General features: G+C 53.8%; 1 protein-coding gene and 1 non-coding gene across 3 annotated transcripts; one reads left to right on the top strand and one right to left on the bottom strand.

Annotated features, from left to right (window-relative positions):
* Positions 1-31: 31 nt before the first annotated feature.
* Positions 32-9210, bottom strand: ATG4D (autophagy related 4D cysteine peptidase). Of its 2 annotated transcripts, none has more exons than XM_024237036.3 (10): positions 8787-9210; positions 8224-8307; positions 7964-8137; positions 6291-6567; positions 6153-6217; positions 4398-4528; positions 1468-1546; positions 1322-1398; positions 1120-1239; positions 32-554 (listed from the first exon to the last, which is right to left on the bottom strand). In XM_024237036.3, the coding sequence occupies exons 1-10, from the start codon at positions 9019-9021 to the stop codon at positions 372-374; spliced, it is 1425 nt and encodes a 474-aa protein (XP_024092804.1). In that variant the 5' UTR covers positions 9022-9210; the 3' UTR covers positions 32-371. The 2 variants fall into 2 exon arrangements, with proteins under 2 accessions (XP_024092804.1, XP_054395633.1); XM_054539658.2 differs by having other exon boundaries at positions 8224-8381; positions 8787-8914.
* Positions 2348-2407, top strand: LOC112130282 (U7 small nuclear RNA). Its single transcript, XR_002912549.1, has one exon. It is a non-coding gene; the product is annotated as a U7 small nuclear RNA (small nuclear RNA).
* Positions 9211-15084: the final 5874 nt, after the last annotated feature.

Below are 15084 nucleotides of genomic sequence, written 5' to 3'. Positions count from 1 at the left end.
CTCAGAACGCTGCGCCCAGCCACACCCATGATCAAGTCACACAGCTTTATTGGCCCCCAGCAGCCACAGTTCCCCCCAAGGGGGCTTTGGGACAGGGAGGGCCCGGGCGTCCAGTGCAAACTACAGTACGTGAGTCAGGCCCTGAGGGGGGTGCCCGGGGTCCTCCCTCCCTACCCTGCCACGAGGGCCCCGCTGGTGGGAGACAGGTGCATGGGCTCTGTCCCTGGCTGAATGGCCCCAGACTGGTTGCAGCTGGGCTTGAGGGGCTGAGAACAGGAAGTACCATCACTGCCAGAGCTCAAGATCCCACACCCGACATGACATAAATAAAAAAATAAATAGTGTTGCATCTTTCCCCTCATCCCCTCCCTTTATAAAAACACAAAGTCCTCAGAGCTGGGACGTTTGGCCCTGAGGAGCCGCCCTGTGCGAGGGAGCCGGAGTGTGGGCTGGGAGAGCTGGGAGCAGAGGTCGTCCAGGCTGTGGTCCTGAGCATGGCCCTCGGCCAGGGTGAACATGGGGTACCGCTCCGTGGCTGAGGAGGAGCTGAGGACCTGGTGGGAGGAGGGAGACAGGCTCAGCCACAAACAGAGCCAAGCCATATTCCGTAGCCCAGGTTTATTTAGCAGGTGCTTCTCAGGACCACCTCTCCAGGACAGAGCAGCGGATCAGCACCTTCCATCCCCTGGCCACAGTGATTGGCTCAGCCATGAGCATGTGACCCAGCTCAGCCAAAGACTGACAGTCCTGGGATTTTTGCTGCAAAACCCACGTTCTCCTTCCAGTGACCACAGGGTGGGGTGCCCAGAATGGCTGGTGGCCATCTCTTGCCCCCATAAGGGTAGAGCCCTGTTTGGACAGCAGGGCCAAGAGATAGGGAGGGTTCCCACCACTTGAGCTCCTGGATACAGCTGCCTCCAAGGGGTGATGCCTTGACATAACAGTTGGCTTTGGCGTTCCCACCTTTTCAGGGGTGGACATTCTTCACATTTCCCAGGTTAGGACCCCTAGCCTGGAAGCAGCACCCCAGCTCTGCTGGACTTGAGGCCTCTGTTCCTCTTTCACCCCTAGCCCTGCCCGACCACCCCCTCACCCCACTCCAGCTTTCCTCTTGCTCACCCTGGTCAGCTCTGAGCAGAGTGTCTCAAACTCCTTCCTGTCTCCAGCATAGAAGCCCACAGTACAGCTTGGGTCCATCTTGGCAAAGGCCATCTTGCGGGGCGAGGTGCAGTGGAAGGACTGCGGCAGACAGATGAGGGAGGCTCAGAGGCCTGGCTGCCCACCCGTCACAGCCCCAACACACACTGGGGCTCCCACTCACCTCCAGGGGGAAGTTGGCCTGGCTGACATCCACAGTGGGCTGGCAGTAGTGAGGGTCCAGGTACAGCAGGAAGTCATCTGCAGGGGGTACAGGTGTGAGTAGGGGTGTGGTGGGGGGTGGGGGGCGTGAGGAGGGGGTGGGCCTACCTTGGTAGCCAATGAAGTACAGTGAGTGTCGCGGTTTCCCGCCCATGATGCCCAGGCACAGCTCGCAACGCAGGAGTTCCTGCAGGGAGGAGGGTAGGCAGGTGCTGTCAGGCAGCCACTCAACAAACGCTTGGCAAACACCTCCTCTGTGAGAACCCAGCCTCTGGAGGGCAGCAGTGATCAAGACCACAAAACCCTTGCCCTCAGGAGCTGACATCCTAGTGTGAGTAGTGTGAGAGACTAACAAGGAAGATGATTACATAAATTTTTTTTTTTTTTTTTTTTTTTTTGAGATGGAGTCTCACTCTGTCACCAAGACTGGAGTGCAGTGGCCCAATTGGCTCACTGCAACCTCTGCCTCCTAAGTTCAAGCGATTCTCCTGCCTCAGCTTCTCGAGTAGCTGGGATTACAGGCACCTGCCACCACGCCCGGGTTAATTTTTTGTATTTTTACTAAAAACGGCTGGTCTGGAACTCCTCCTAACCTCGGGTGATCTGCCCGTCTCGGCCTCCCAAAGTGCTGGGATTACAGGCTGGAGTGCAGTAGCACGATCTTGGTTCACCGAAACCTCCACCTCCTGGGTTCAAGCAGTTCTCCTGCCTCAGCCTCCCGAGTAGCTGGGATTACAGGCGCCCGCCACCACACCCAGCTAATTTTTGTATTTTTAGTAGAGACGAGGTTTCACCATGTTGGCCAGACTGGTCTTGGACTCCTGACCTCAGGTGATCCACCTGCCTCTGCCTCCCAAAGTGCTGGGATTACAGGCGTGGGCCACCACGCCCAGCCAATTACATGATTTATCTCATGTGTTAGAGGTGATAACTATATGGAAAAGAATAAAAGAGGGAAGGGAGCCTTGTGATTTTAAGTAAGGAGGTCAAACATTACAGCTCTTTTAGAATTTGTCTCAGGTTTTCTGGTTCTCACTGGAAAACCCCCCACGCAAAAAATATTTTAAAACAGGAGCCAAGCAGTGGCTCATGTCTGTAATCTCAGTACTTTGGGAGGCCGAAGCAGGAGGATCACGAGGTCAGGAGATCGAGACCATCCTGATTAACACAACGAAACCCCATCTCTACTAAAAATACAAAAATTAGCCAGGAATGGTGGCGGACGCCTGTAGTCCCAGCTACTCGGGAGGCTAAGGCAGGAGAATGGCGTGAACCCAGGAGGTGGAGCTTGCAGTGAGCCAAGATCGCGCCACTGCACTCCAGCCTGAGTGACAGAGCGAGACTCCGTCTCAAAAAAAAAAAACAAAAGGAGCCACATGCATCACTGCTGAAAGAGCGCTCCAAGCAGCAGGGGCAGCAAGTGCAAAGGCCCTGAGGTGGGAGTGTCTGAAATAGGTGAGGAGGCCCCTGTGGCTGCAGCAGAGTGTGGGAGGAGGATATGTGGTCAAGGCAGGGGATGACCTCAAGAAGGTGGTGCGGTCAAATAGTGCCGGGCTCTGTGGGCCACTGGGAAAACTGGCTTTTATTCGGATGCAAATACATAGGGGACTTTCCAGCCTCAGGGTCTCTGTCTTGCTGTTCCTTTTGCCTGGAGCACTTCTCCTCTGGCTCCTCATTTGCCTGGTGGCTGCAGAGGGGCTTTTCTAGGCTCTGCTGCTACCCTCATCTACCCTTCATTGGGTTACTGTTTTTTTAAATTTGTGTAGAGGCTGGGTGCAGTGGCTCATGCCTGTAATCCCAACACTTTGGGAGACCGAGGTGGGTGGATCACCTGAGGTCAGGAGTTCGAGACCAGCCTGGCCAACATGGGGAAACCCCATCTCTGCTAAAAATACAAAAATTAGCCAGGCATGGTGGCATACACCTGTAATCCCAGCTACTTGGGTGGCTGAGGCAGGAAATTTGCTTGAACCTGGGAAGCGGAGGTTGCAGTGAGCCAAGATGGTGCCACTGCACTCCAGCATGGGCAAGAGAGTGAGACTCTGTTTTCAAAAAATATTGTGTAGAGATGGGGGTCTCACTATGTTGCCCAGGCTGGTCTCAAATGATCCTCCTGCCTCGGCCTCCCAAAGTGCTGGGATTACAGGCCTGGGCCACTGTGCCTGTCTTCATTCCAAGCAGTGATGCTACTTTGGTTACACAGCCACTGCTGAGCATCCTCCCATCAGAAGGTCTGCTCCCAGCGGGCACACTCAGAATTCCTGCCTGTTCTGTTCCCCTCTGAATCCCCAGCAGTCGGGACAGTGGGGAGCACACATAGCAGGTACTGCATAGTATAAAAAAAGAAGGGAAGGGCCGGGTGTGGTGGCTCACACCTGTAATCCCAGCACTTTGGGAGGCTGAGGTGGGTGGATCACCTGAAGTCAGGAGTTCGAGAACCAGCCTGGCCAACGTGGCGAAACCCCGTCTCTACTAAAAATGCAAAAGTTAGCCGGGTGTGGTGGCACGTGCCTGTAGTCCCAGCTACCTGGGAGACTGAGGCAGAAGAATTGCTTGAACTCGGGAGGCGGAGGTTGCAATGAGCCAAGACTGTGCCACTGCACTCCAGCCTGGGCGAAAGAGCAAGACTCTGTCTCAAAAAAAAGGGATGGCCCGTGCAGTGGCTCACGCCTGTAATCCCAGCACTTTGGGAGGCCAAGGAGGGCAGATGACCTGAGGTCAGGAGTTCAAGATCAGCCTGACCAAAATGGTAAAACCCTGTCTCTACTATAAAGTACAAAATTAGGTGGGCGTGGTGGCGCATGCCTGTAATCCTAACTACTTGGGAGGCTGAGGCAAGAGAATCGCTTGAACCCAGGAGGCAGAGGTTGCAGTGAGCTGAGATCACATTATTGAACTCCAGCCTGGGCAACAAGAGCGAAACACCATCTCAAAAAAAAAAAAAGGGACGAGGGCTGCATAATCAGCAGCCCTAACCCAAACTGAACAAGTCTGGAGGGCTCCCAGGTGGAGGCGTCCTAGAATTCAGCTGAACCTACCTTCACGCAGGGCACATACACGGGGTTGAGAGTCTCGCCACCCAGTCGCACGGGCACCAGGATGACCACAGACTTCCACTCGGCTGTGGGGTCTGGCCTGGCCACCAGGCGTGCCACATCCGCCTTGTACACTGGAGGGACGGGACAGCAGCAGGTCACCTTCTTGCCACCCTTCAAGCCCCAGCATGGCCCTCTAACCCCAGGGGCTCAACCTCAACCTTGCAATTTCTCAGAGGGCAACACTGTCATCACTAACCAAAATCATCATTCTAGTGCCCCCCAAACACCCCCAGAAAATCCCAGGACCTCCAGGCAGGTGTGGACATCCCCATTTTACAGAGTGGGCAACCGAGGCCCTGCGATGTAGACCAAAAGTATATACAGCAGGGAGAGGTAGACACTGTTCTCTCAAGCTCCTCCCCAGCCCCATGCCTGACAGGTCCTCAGTGACTCCATGCCTCGGTTTGCCAATACAGAAACTGGAGCACTGGGCACTCGGCCCCTAAACCAAACATCCTGGTGTGTCCCTCCTCCTCCAGTCCCCTTTACTTGGGCCCATTCTCCTGCCCCCTGCCTTGCAGCTATGTAAGCCCATTTCATGCTCCCACAGAAGTAGATTAGACCCATTTTGGAGATACGATTCTCTGAAAATCGAATCTTTTCCCAAACACCTACAATTTTGCATAAAAAATTTACAGAGGTGGCCGGGCACGGTGGCTCACGCTTGTAATCCCAGCACTTTGGGAGGCCGAGGGGAGCGGATCACGAGGTCAGGAGACCGAGACCATCCTGGCAAACACAGTGAAACCCCGACTCTACTAAAAATACAAAAAAAAAATTAGCTGGGCATGGTGGCACGTGCCTGTAGTCCCAGCTACTTGGGAGGCTAAGGCAAGAGAATCACTTGAACTCGGGAGGTGGAGGTTGCAGTGAGCCAAGATTGTGCCACTGCACTCCAGCCTGGGTGACAGAGTGAGACTCTGTCTCAAAAAAAAAAAAAAAAAATTACAGGGGCTGGGCACAGTGGCTCAAGCTTGTAATCCCAGCACTTTGGGAGGCCAAGGTGGGTGGATCACCTGAGGTCAGGAGTTCAAGACCCGCCTTGTCAAAATGGTGAAACCCTGTCTCTACTAAAAATAGAAAAATTAGCCTGGTATGGTGGTGTGTGCCTGTAATCCCAGCTACTTGGGAGGCTGAGGCAGGAGAATCGCTTGAACCCGGGAGGTGGAGGTTGCAGTGAGCTGAGATCGTGCCACTGCACTGAAGCCTGGGTGACAGAGTGACCTGACCTCAGGTGATCCACCCACTTTGGCCTCCCAAAGTGCTGGGAGTACAGGCGTGAGCCACTGCGCCTGGCCTCTTTTTTTTTTAAATTTATTTTTCGACAGGATCCTACTCTGTCACCCAGGCTGGAGTGTAACGGCATAATCACAGCTCACTGTAACCTCGAACTCCCGGGCTCAAGCAATCCTCCCACCTCAGCCTCCTGAGTAGCTGGGACTACAGTATGTGCCACCACACCTGGCCTTATGTCTCTATTCTATCACTCGAGGAGAAGCCCCTGAAGTTTCTTGTTCCAGAGGGAGAGACAGAGAAGAGGGACTATCTCCCACTGCACGGGCCTTGCATCCTTCCCCAGTGTCCCTCTGCCCCACAACTTGTTCCAGCGTCTGAGGAAGATGCATTCTAAGAATCGGGTGAGGCAGAGTCTGGCTCAGGGTGGGACCCCTGTGATCTTGGCTCCCAGCCCCTTACCTGTGCAGTCCTGAGAAACGTACACCACCAGGCGGGTGACCTCGGAGCAGCTCTCCACGGCTTTCCTGGGGGCAGGAGGGAAGGCCTGAGTGCCTGCAGGTACCCAGCAACTCCCGTGATCCCTGCAGCGGCCCTCACCTGAGGATGTGTGCCACCAGCGATGGCCCATACCAGTCACCTGCCTTCTTGCCTGAGCTCTGCCCAAGCTCCACCAGCCGGTGTAGGCCAAAGGGGGCCCGGGGGTGGTCGGCGAACCAGGACACAATCTGCCGGTGCCGGCGTTCCTGCTCCAACTCAGGGGCACCCTGGGCCCAGCGTGGGGGTATCCAGCGGGCAGGCCCATGGTACCGGCTGGGAGAGGCTGACCCTGACAGCTCAGGGGGGCCCAGGCCCGTGCCCTCGGACCATGTCCAGTCTGGTGGAATGGAGCACATAGTCAAACAGTGCTAGTGTGTGTGGGGCAGAGGTCCCATCTACACATGCACCGCACATAATGCGAATGCTCCTGAACCCCGTAATTCAACAGAATTTACATATTCCTGAAACGTATACTTATCCTTCTTTATTTATTTACTTTTTGTTACTTAAAGACAGGATCTCAGCCAGACGTGGTGTCTCACGCCTGTAATCCCAGCACTTTGGGAGGCCAAGGCAGGCGGATCACTTGAGGCCTGGAGTTCGAGACCAGCCTGGCCAACATGGTGAAACCCCCTCTCTAATAAAAAAAATATACAAAAAGTAGCCAAGCGTGGTGGTGGGCACCTGTAATCCCAGCTACTCAGGAGGCTGAGGCAAGAGAATCACTTGAACCTGGGAGGCAGAGGTTGCGGTGAGCCAAGATCTCTCCACTGCACTTCAGCCAGGATGATAGAGGAAGACTCAGTCTCAAAAAATAATAATAATAATAAATAAAATAAATAAATAAAGACAGGATCTCACTGTCATCCAGACTGGAGTGCAGTGGCACAATCACGTCTCACTACAGCCTCTAAATCCTGCGCTCAACAGATTCTCCTGCCTCAGCCTCCTGAGTAGTTGGGATCACAGGCACATGCCACCACACTCAGCTAATTTTTAAAATTTTTTTGTAGAGACAGGAGCCTTGTCATGTGGCCTAGGCTGGTGTCGAACGCCTGTGCTCAGGCGATCCTCCTGCCTCAGCCTCCTAATGTGCTGGGATTACAGGCATGAGCCACCACACTCGACCTGTTATTGTTGGAGTCTCATTCTGTCACTCGGGTTGGAGTGCAGTGGCAGGATCATAGTTCACTGCAGCCTTGAACACCTGGGCACAAGCAATCTTCCCACCTCAGCCTCCCAGGTAGCTGGGATTACAAGCATGCACCACAGTGCCCAGCCAAAACTCTTTTTTTTTTTTTGAGACTGAGTCTCGCTCTGCCACCCAGGCTGGAGTGCAGTGGCACGGATCTCGGCTCACTGCAACCTCCGCCTCCCCGGTTCAAGCAGTTCTCTGCTTTAGCTTCCCAAATTATAGGTGCCCGCCACCACACCCAGCTAATTTTTGTATTTTTAGTAGAGATGGGGTTTCACCATCTTGGCCAGGCTGGTCTTGAACTCCTGACTCATGATCCACCAGCCTCAGCCTCCCAAAGTGCTGGGATTACAGGCATGAGCCACCGTTTCCACCAACCCCAGCTGAAACTCTTATAAACAACTCTCATCTCTCCAAAATTTACTTGACACACAATTCTAACGTGACTTTGAAGTCTTAGTTTGCAAGTAATTCTAATACTGCTGATATGGCAGTTGACCCTGTACTCCTAGTGCACCCCTTCCCCGCCATGGCTCACCTCTGGGCAGGAAATGCAGCAGCAGGCCCTGTGCCAGCATCATCTGGCCGCTGCGTAACATGCACCCCCAGCCACAGTCTGAGGTCAGGCAGCCCCCAGGAAGGGGCGGGAAGTCCCGGCGGTATGTGAGCCACAGGCGGGACACAAAGTCCCGCTGGAAACGCTGTATGTCACCTACAAGAGTGGGTCTGTCAGCTGCCACCAGGGACACTCGGGCGTGGGGAGGCCTCCCCCAACCCTGGTCCCAACCACCAGCTCACCCTCGCCCTCGAAACGGTAGCGGCGACCACAGAGGTGGATGCTGGAGATCTTGCTAAAGCTGGTCCGGCTTTTAACCACCCAACCTGGGGAGACGTAGGGGCAGCGCCCAGCGAGATGAAGCACTTGCATGACAGCAACAGCGCTTCCATTCCCCCATCTGTGAAATGGGCACGATCCTAGTTCCTATCTCCGGGGTAGCTCTGGGGATTCCGTGCAATAGCCCTCTAAGTCGGAGGTGGGGCCCCCAGTGACAGCTACAGGAGTGTCCACCATCAATTCAGGATGAAGGAAGGCAGTTCTGATTATTGTACCCATTTTACAGAGAGGGGCAAAAACGGAGGCGCCAGGAAGCAAAGGATCTTGCTCAAGGTCACACAGGGGAATGGGCGGAGCTTGAAAACACTGTCTATTGGACCTGCCACAGGTCCACCCTGGGCCGGGCAGGGAGGGGACCCACAGGTGACTCAGGACGGGAACAAGGGTGGGATAACTGGCAGGACCGGGGTCTGGTTTTCCTCAACGGCCCCCGACACCCCCCACGATCTCTGGGCCCCCTCCTCACCGTACTTGACGTTGTTCCAGGCTGTCAGGAACTTGGCCTTGAACTTGTCCACTTCGTCCGGTTCACTCGGGCCAGCCCCGGGAGAGCCAAGAGCGGGGCCGCTGGCTCCGGAAGGCCCCAGGCCGTTGGGGTCTGGGCCTCTGGGACCCCGCGGCCTGCGGACCTCGGGCCGGCGGCGCGCGTCCTCCGGGCTGCTGCTCCGGTACTGCGCGGCGGCCGGCGACACTGAGTTCATGGACGCGCCGGGAGGGCGGACCGAGGGCCCGGGTGGGGGGCTGCGGCCGCTGCCCCCCAAGGGCGACCCGCAGCCGGTTCACGGGGCCCGGGGAAGGCGCTACTCGGCCCCCGTCCCCAGGGTCCCGGGCCCGGCAACAGCCGCCGCCGCTGCTACCGTACCCATCGCCATCTTAGCGGGCCAGGACCCCGGATGACGGTGGGCGTGGCCAAGCCAGACGCCCCGCCCCGCCCCGCCCCAGCTGCCTTTCCTACCCCGATCCCGGGTCGCCAGGCGGGGACCTCAAACCCCGACACCTCCCCGCGGCCTCCCCACGCCCTCCTTATCACACCGCCAGGAGCGCGACAGCCCCTTCAGGCCCTTATCGGAGGCAGCAGAGCTGGGGAACCCCCGCCCCTGGCCCCGCCCCTAGTCCTGCCCGCCAGGGCCCAGGACTGACCTCCTGGCAGGCGCCCAGGTGAGACTGACTGCGCACCTGCCGCACCCGCCCCGCTACCCGAGCGCACCTGCGCGGGCTGCCGACCCAGAACCCGCCCTGGCCTGGGACCAAATCGACTAGTGTGACCTCCGGGGCAAGCCACGCCTCTCTGTGCCTCAGTTTCCTCGTGTGCAAAATAGGGCTGGAATACACGCAACAACATAGATGAATCTTCATGAGAATTATGCTCAGGGAAAAAAAATCCGGGGGTAGGCAGGCGCGGGAGGGAGGGGTGAATAAAGTGCTCCAGGAAAGTTTTTTTCAGTGTTTGTTTTGTCGAGACAGGATCTGGCTCTGTTGTCCAGACTGGAGTGCAGTGGCGCTTTCATAGCTCACTGCAGCCTCCAACTCTGATCATCCAACCTCAGCCTCCAGAGTAGCGGGGACGGCAGACAGGAGCCACCATGCCTGGTTAATTTTTTAAATTTTATTTGTAGATACGGGATCTCACTATGTTGTCTAGGCTGGTCTCAAACTCCTGGCTTCATGAGATCCTCCCGCCTTAGCCTCCCAAATGCTGGGATTACGGGCGTAAGCCACCACCTCAGGCAGGAAGAAATTTGTTGGAGCTGCAGATAAATTCAGAATCTTGACTGTAATAGTGGCTTCACAGGTGTGAAAACTCATCAGATTGTACGCTTAAAATTTGCATGGTTTTGTATATGTCTATTATACCTCAATAAGGCTGAAAAAAAAACCCTTTGTTTTAAAAAGTAATCAATTAACTTTTTATAGAGACAAGTTCTCTCTATGTTGCCCAGGCTGGCCTGAAACTCCTTAGCTCAAGTGATCCTCCTGCCTCAGCCTCCCAAGTAGCTGAGACTACAGGAAAATATTTTATTTTTATTTTTTAATTTTTTTTCTCTAACCTTGCGAGGCCCAAACAGATTTTGGTTGTTGTTGTTGAGACAGGGTCTTGCTCTGTCATCCAGACTACAGTGCAGTGGCCTGATCATGGCCCACTGCACATTGCAGTCTCAACTGCCCAGGCTTAAGCAAGTCTCCTGCCTCAGCCACCTGAGTAGCCGGGACTACAGGCACGTGCCACCACCCCTGGCTAATTTTTTTTTTTTTTTTTTGGAGACAGAGTCTCGTTCTGTTGCCCAGGCTGGAGTGCAGTGGCGCGATGTCGGCTCACTGCAAGCTCCGTCTCCCGGGTTCACACCATTCTCCCGCCTCAGCCTCCTGAGTAGCTGGGACTACAGGTGCCCGCCACCACGCCTGGCTAATTTTTTGTATTTTTAGTAGAGACGGGGTTTCATCGTGTTAGCCAGGATGGTCTCGATCTCCTGACCTCATGACCTGCCCACCTCGGCCTCCCAAAGTGCTGGGATTACAGGCGTGGGCCACCGTGCCTGGCCACCCCTGGCTAATTTTTAAAAATTTTCTGTAGAGATAGAGTCTCCGAGTGTTGCTCAGGCTAGTCTTGAACTCCTGGGCTCAAATGATTAGCCTCAGCCTCCCAAAGTTCTAGGATGACAGACATGAGCCACTGCACCTGGCCAGGGACAATTTTTACTTTTTATTTTATTTTTATTTATTCGTGTATTTATTTCGAGACGGAGTTTCGCTCTTGTTGGCCAGGCTGGAGTGCAGTAGTGTGATCTCGGCTCACTGCAACCACCACCTCTCAGGTTCAAGCAATTCTCCTGCCTCGGCCTCCTGAGTAGCTGGGATTACAGGCGCACACTACCACGCCCAGCTAATTTTTGTATTTTTAGTAGAGACAGGGTTCCACCACGTTGGCCAGGCTGGTCTCGAACTCCTGACTCAGGTGATCCGCCAGCCTCGGCCTCCCAAAGTGCTGGGATTACAGGCATGAGCGATTGCACTCAGCCAGGAAAAAATTTTAAATGCATCTAACTCATAAAGATGTATGGGGATGAGCTGAACTTATCCGTGTAAAGTGCTTAGAATGGTATTTGAGGAACAGTTGGGGCTCAGTGAGAGCCAGCTGCATGATGACACTGCAGTGACCCTGTGAGCCATGGAGAGGGTGGCCTCTAGTGGCCAGCCCCGGGGCTCTGTCCTCAGCTCTCTGAAGGAAGTAAGAAAGATTTGAATGAGGGTGTGATCCAAGAAGGAGAAGGCACAAAAGGGGCAGTCACCTCCCTGACTTTCCTTTTTTCCCCTCTCCTCCCAGTCGCCTTCAATCACAATTGACCCCTTTCTCTTTCATTAATTTATTAATTTATTGATTTATTTTATTTTTTTGAGACAGAGTCTTGCTCTGTAGCCCAGGCTGGAATGCAATGGCACAATCTCAGCTCACTGCAACCTCTGCCTCCCAGGTTCAAGCAATTCTCCTGCCTCAGCCTCTGGAGTAGCTGGGATTACAGGTGTGAGCCACCATACCCGGCTAATTTTATATTTTTAGTAGAGATGGAGTTTCACCATGTTGACCAGGCTGGTCTTGAACTCCTGACCTCAGGTGATCTGCCCGCCTGGGCCTCCCAAAGTGCTGGGATTACAGGCTTGAGCCACTGCAACCAGCCAAGTGCGCCCTTTCTCAAACTCAACAGATCCAATGCCACCTCAGAGTCTTTGCGCTTGCTGTTCCCTCTGCCCAGACCACGTTTCTCACCATGGCTCTCCCTCACCTCTTTCAGGTCTTTTTTTTTTTTTTTTTTTTGGCAGGGTCTCACTTTGTTGCCCAGGCGGGAGTGCAGTGGCACGATCATAACTCACTGCAGCCACGACCTCCTGGGCACCAGTGATCCTCCTGCCTCCTGAGTAGCAGGAGGTGTGTGGCATATGCCACCACACCCAGCTAATTTTTATATTTTTAGTAGAGATGGGGTTTCACCATGTTGGCCAGACTGGTCTCGAACTCCTGACCTCAAGTGATCCACCCACCTCGGCCTCCCAAACTACTGGGATTACAGACGTGAGACACTGTGCCCGGCCGCAAGTCTTTATTCAAATATCACCCCTGCACGATGATTACCACACTCAAAATTCTCTCCCATCTCCATCCTTGGCCTCCTTCTCTTCCGTGCCTTTTTTTTTTTTCCCCACATGGAAGTAGTTATCACAACCTTACTGTCTTTGTCCCCTTGGCCTGCTGTGACAAATACCATAGCCTTGGAGGCTAAAACAACACACTTTGCTTCTCACAGTTCTAGAGGCTAGAAAGTCCCAGATCAGGGTGCCAGCATGGTTCTTGGTGGGGTTCTTTTCTATTTTTTGTTTGTTTGTTTGTTTTAGATGGAGTTTCGCTCTTTTTGCCCAGGCTGGAGTGCAATGGCAATCTCGGCTCACCACAACCTCCGCCTCCCGGGTTCAAGCGATTCTCCTGCCTCAGCCTCCCGAGTAACTGGGATTACAGGCGCCCGCCACCACACCCAGCTAATTTTTGTTTTTGTATTTTTAGTAGAGACGGGGGTTTCACTGTGTTAACCAGGCTGGTCTTGAACTCCTGACCTCAGGTGATCTGCCTGCCTCAGCCTCCCAAAGTGCTGGGATTACAGGCGTGAGCCACCGCGCCCAGCTGAGATTCTTTTCTTATCTTATATCCTCTCACATGCCTTCCTTTCTGTTTTTTTTTTTTTTTTTTTTCTCACAGTCTCACTCTGTTGCCAGTAATGGAGTGCAGTGGCATGATCTTGGCTCACTGAAGCCTTGGCATCCTGGTCTCGGCCAGGCTCGGTGGCTCATGCCTGTAATCCCAGCACTTTGGCAGGCCGAGGCAGGCAGATCACGAGGTCAGGAGATAAAGACCATCCTGGCTAACATGGTGAAACAAAAAATTAGCTGGGTGTGGTGGCAGGTGCCTGTAGTCCCAGCTACTCAGGAGGCTGAGGCAGGAGAATGGTGTGAAGGCCCCACCCTCAAGATTGCGTCCAACCCCAATTCCCTTTTTTTTTTTTTTGGAGACAGAGTCTCACTCTGTTGCCCAGGCTGGAGTACAGCAGCGTGATCTTGGCCCACTGCAACCTCGACCTCATGGATTCAAGTGATTCTCCTGCCTCAGCCTCCCAAGTAGCTGGGATTACAGGCACGCCCAACCATACCCAGCTAATTTTTTGTATTTTTAGTAGAGACAGGTTTTGCCATGTTGGCCAGGTTAGTCTTGAACCCCGACCTCAGGGTATCTGCCCTCCTCAGCCTCTCAAAGTGCTGGGATTACAGGCATGAACCACTGTGCCCAAGTGTATTATCTCACTCTGTCACCCAGGCTGGAGTTCAGTGGTACAGTCAGGACTCATGGCAGCCTTGACCTCCTGGGCTCAAGTGATCCTGCCTGAGTCTCCTGAGTAGCTGGCACCATGGGCACACACAACCGCATTCCATTGGAGTTGACCACTTTGAGCTCAGTGTAGGGCCAGGGGTCTTTGGATTCTGCACTCAGTACAGACTCTGCAGCCAGATGGCTCAGATAAGTGACCTCGCCACTCTCTGCCTCAGTTCCTTTTTCTTTGAGAGATGGGGTCAGGCAACCCGCTCAGGTCCCCTTCCACACCGTGGAAGCTTTGTTCTTTCGCTCTTTGCAATAAATCTTGCTACTGCTCACTCTTTGGGTCCACGCTGCCTTTAAGAGCTGCAACACTCACCCCGAAGGTCTGCAGCTTCACTCCCGAGCCAGCGAGACCACGAACCCACCAGAAGGAAGAAACTGAACACATCTGAACACCAGAAGGAACAAACTCCGGACACGCCGCCTTTAAGAACTGTAACACTCACCGCGAGGGTCCGCGGCTTCATTCTTGAAGTCAGTGAGACCAAGAACCCACCAATTCCGGACACATTTTGGCGACCCAGACGAGACCTTCGCCAATCGCCGAGCGGTGAGACCATCGCCTATCGCTGAGCACTGAGACAATCACCTATCGCCAAGCAATGAGCAAATGGAGACGCAAAGAGATGAAATAATGTAGCCAAGTTTACATGCTAGTAAGTTGCTGATCTGGAATTCTAACCCAGGAAGTCCTGTCTCCAGCGTCTATGATTTCACCCACTACACTATACTTCTTAAGCATGTCAAGAAAGTGAGAACTTTAAATTGATTTAATTAGACTAACTCTGAAAGTCTGAAAATAAAATTGATTCATTGGAAAAACAAAAAAAGAGAGATGGGGTCTCACTCTGTTGCCCAGGCTGAAGTGTGATGGTGCAATCACTGCTTCCTGCAGTCTCGAATCCCTGGGCACAAGTGATCCTCCTGCCTCAGCCTCTCAAAGTGTTAGGATTACAGGGGTGAGTCACGGTGCCCGGCCACTGCCTTAGTTTCTTTATCTGCCAAATGGGGTAGTGATACTGCCTCCCTTCTATATTTGGGAGAAGGATGAAGTGAATATGCAAAATGCTTAGAACAGTGCCAGGCACATGGTCTCCACCACATCAGTGTGAATTATGACTGTTCCTGTTATTCTTATTCCCACCACTGCCCTCCTGGGTCCAGCATCCATCACCCCAGTCCCTGGTCTCTTAGCTGCTACATCTGACCCCTCAAATCCACAAACAGCTAGAAGGACCTAACTGTTTTTCTATTTTTATTTTTATTTTTATTTTTTGAGACAGGGTCTTGCTGTGTTGCCCTAGTTGGTCTCCAACTCCTGAGCTCAAAGAATCCTCCAGCTTCAGCT

This window comes from Pongo abelii, chromosome 20 (genome assembly GCF_028885655.2).
Source record: "Pongo abelii isolate AG06213 chromosome 20, NHGRI_mPonAbe1-v2.0_pri, whole genome shotgun sequence".
In the NCBI taxonomy this organism is placed as follows: domain Eukaryota; kingdom Metazoa; phylum Chordata; class Mammalia; order Primates; family Hominidae; genus Pongo; species Pongo abelii.
This window is presented reverse-complemented; position numbering and strand designations above follow the sequence as displayed.

Excerpts from the sequence above, each read along its gene's own strand:
- ATG4D (XM_024237036.3), bottom strand. The coding sequence starts at position 9,021 with ATGAACTCAGTGTCGCCGGCCGCCGCGCAGTACCGGAGCAGCAGCCCG. Across the intron at positions 6,218-6,290 it reads CTGGTGGCACACATCCTCAG|GAAAGCCGTGGAGAGCTGCT; the intron begins GTGAGGGCCGCT and ends TCCTGCCCCCAG. Across the intron at positions 1,399-1,467 it reads GTACTTCATTGGCTACCAAG|ATGACTTCCTGCTGTACCTG; the intron begins GTAGGCCCACCC and ends TACCCCCTGCAG.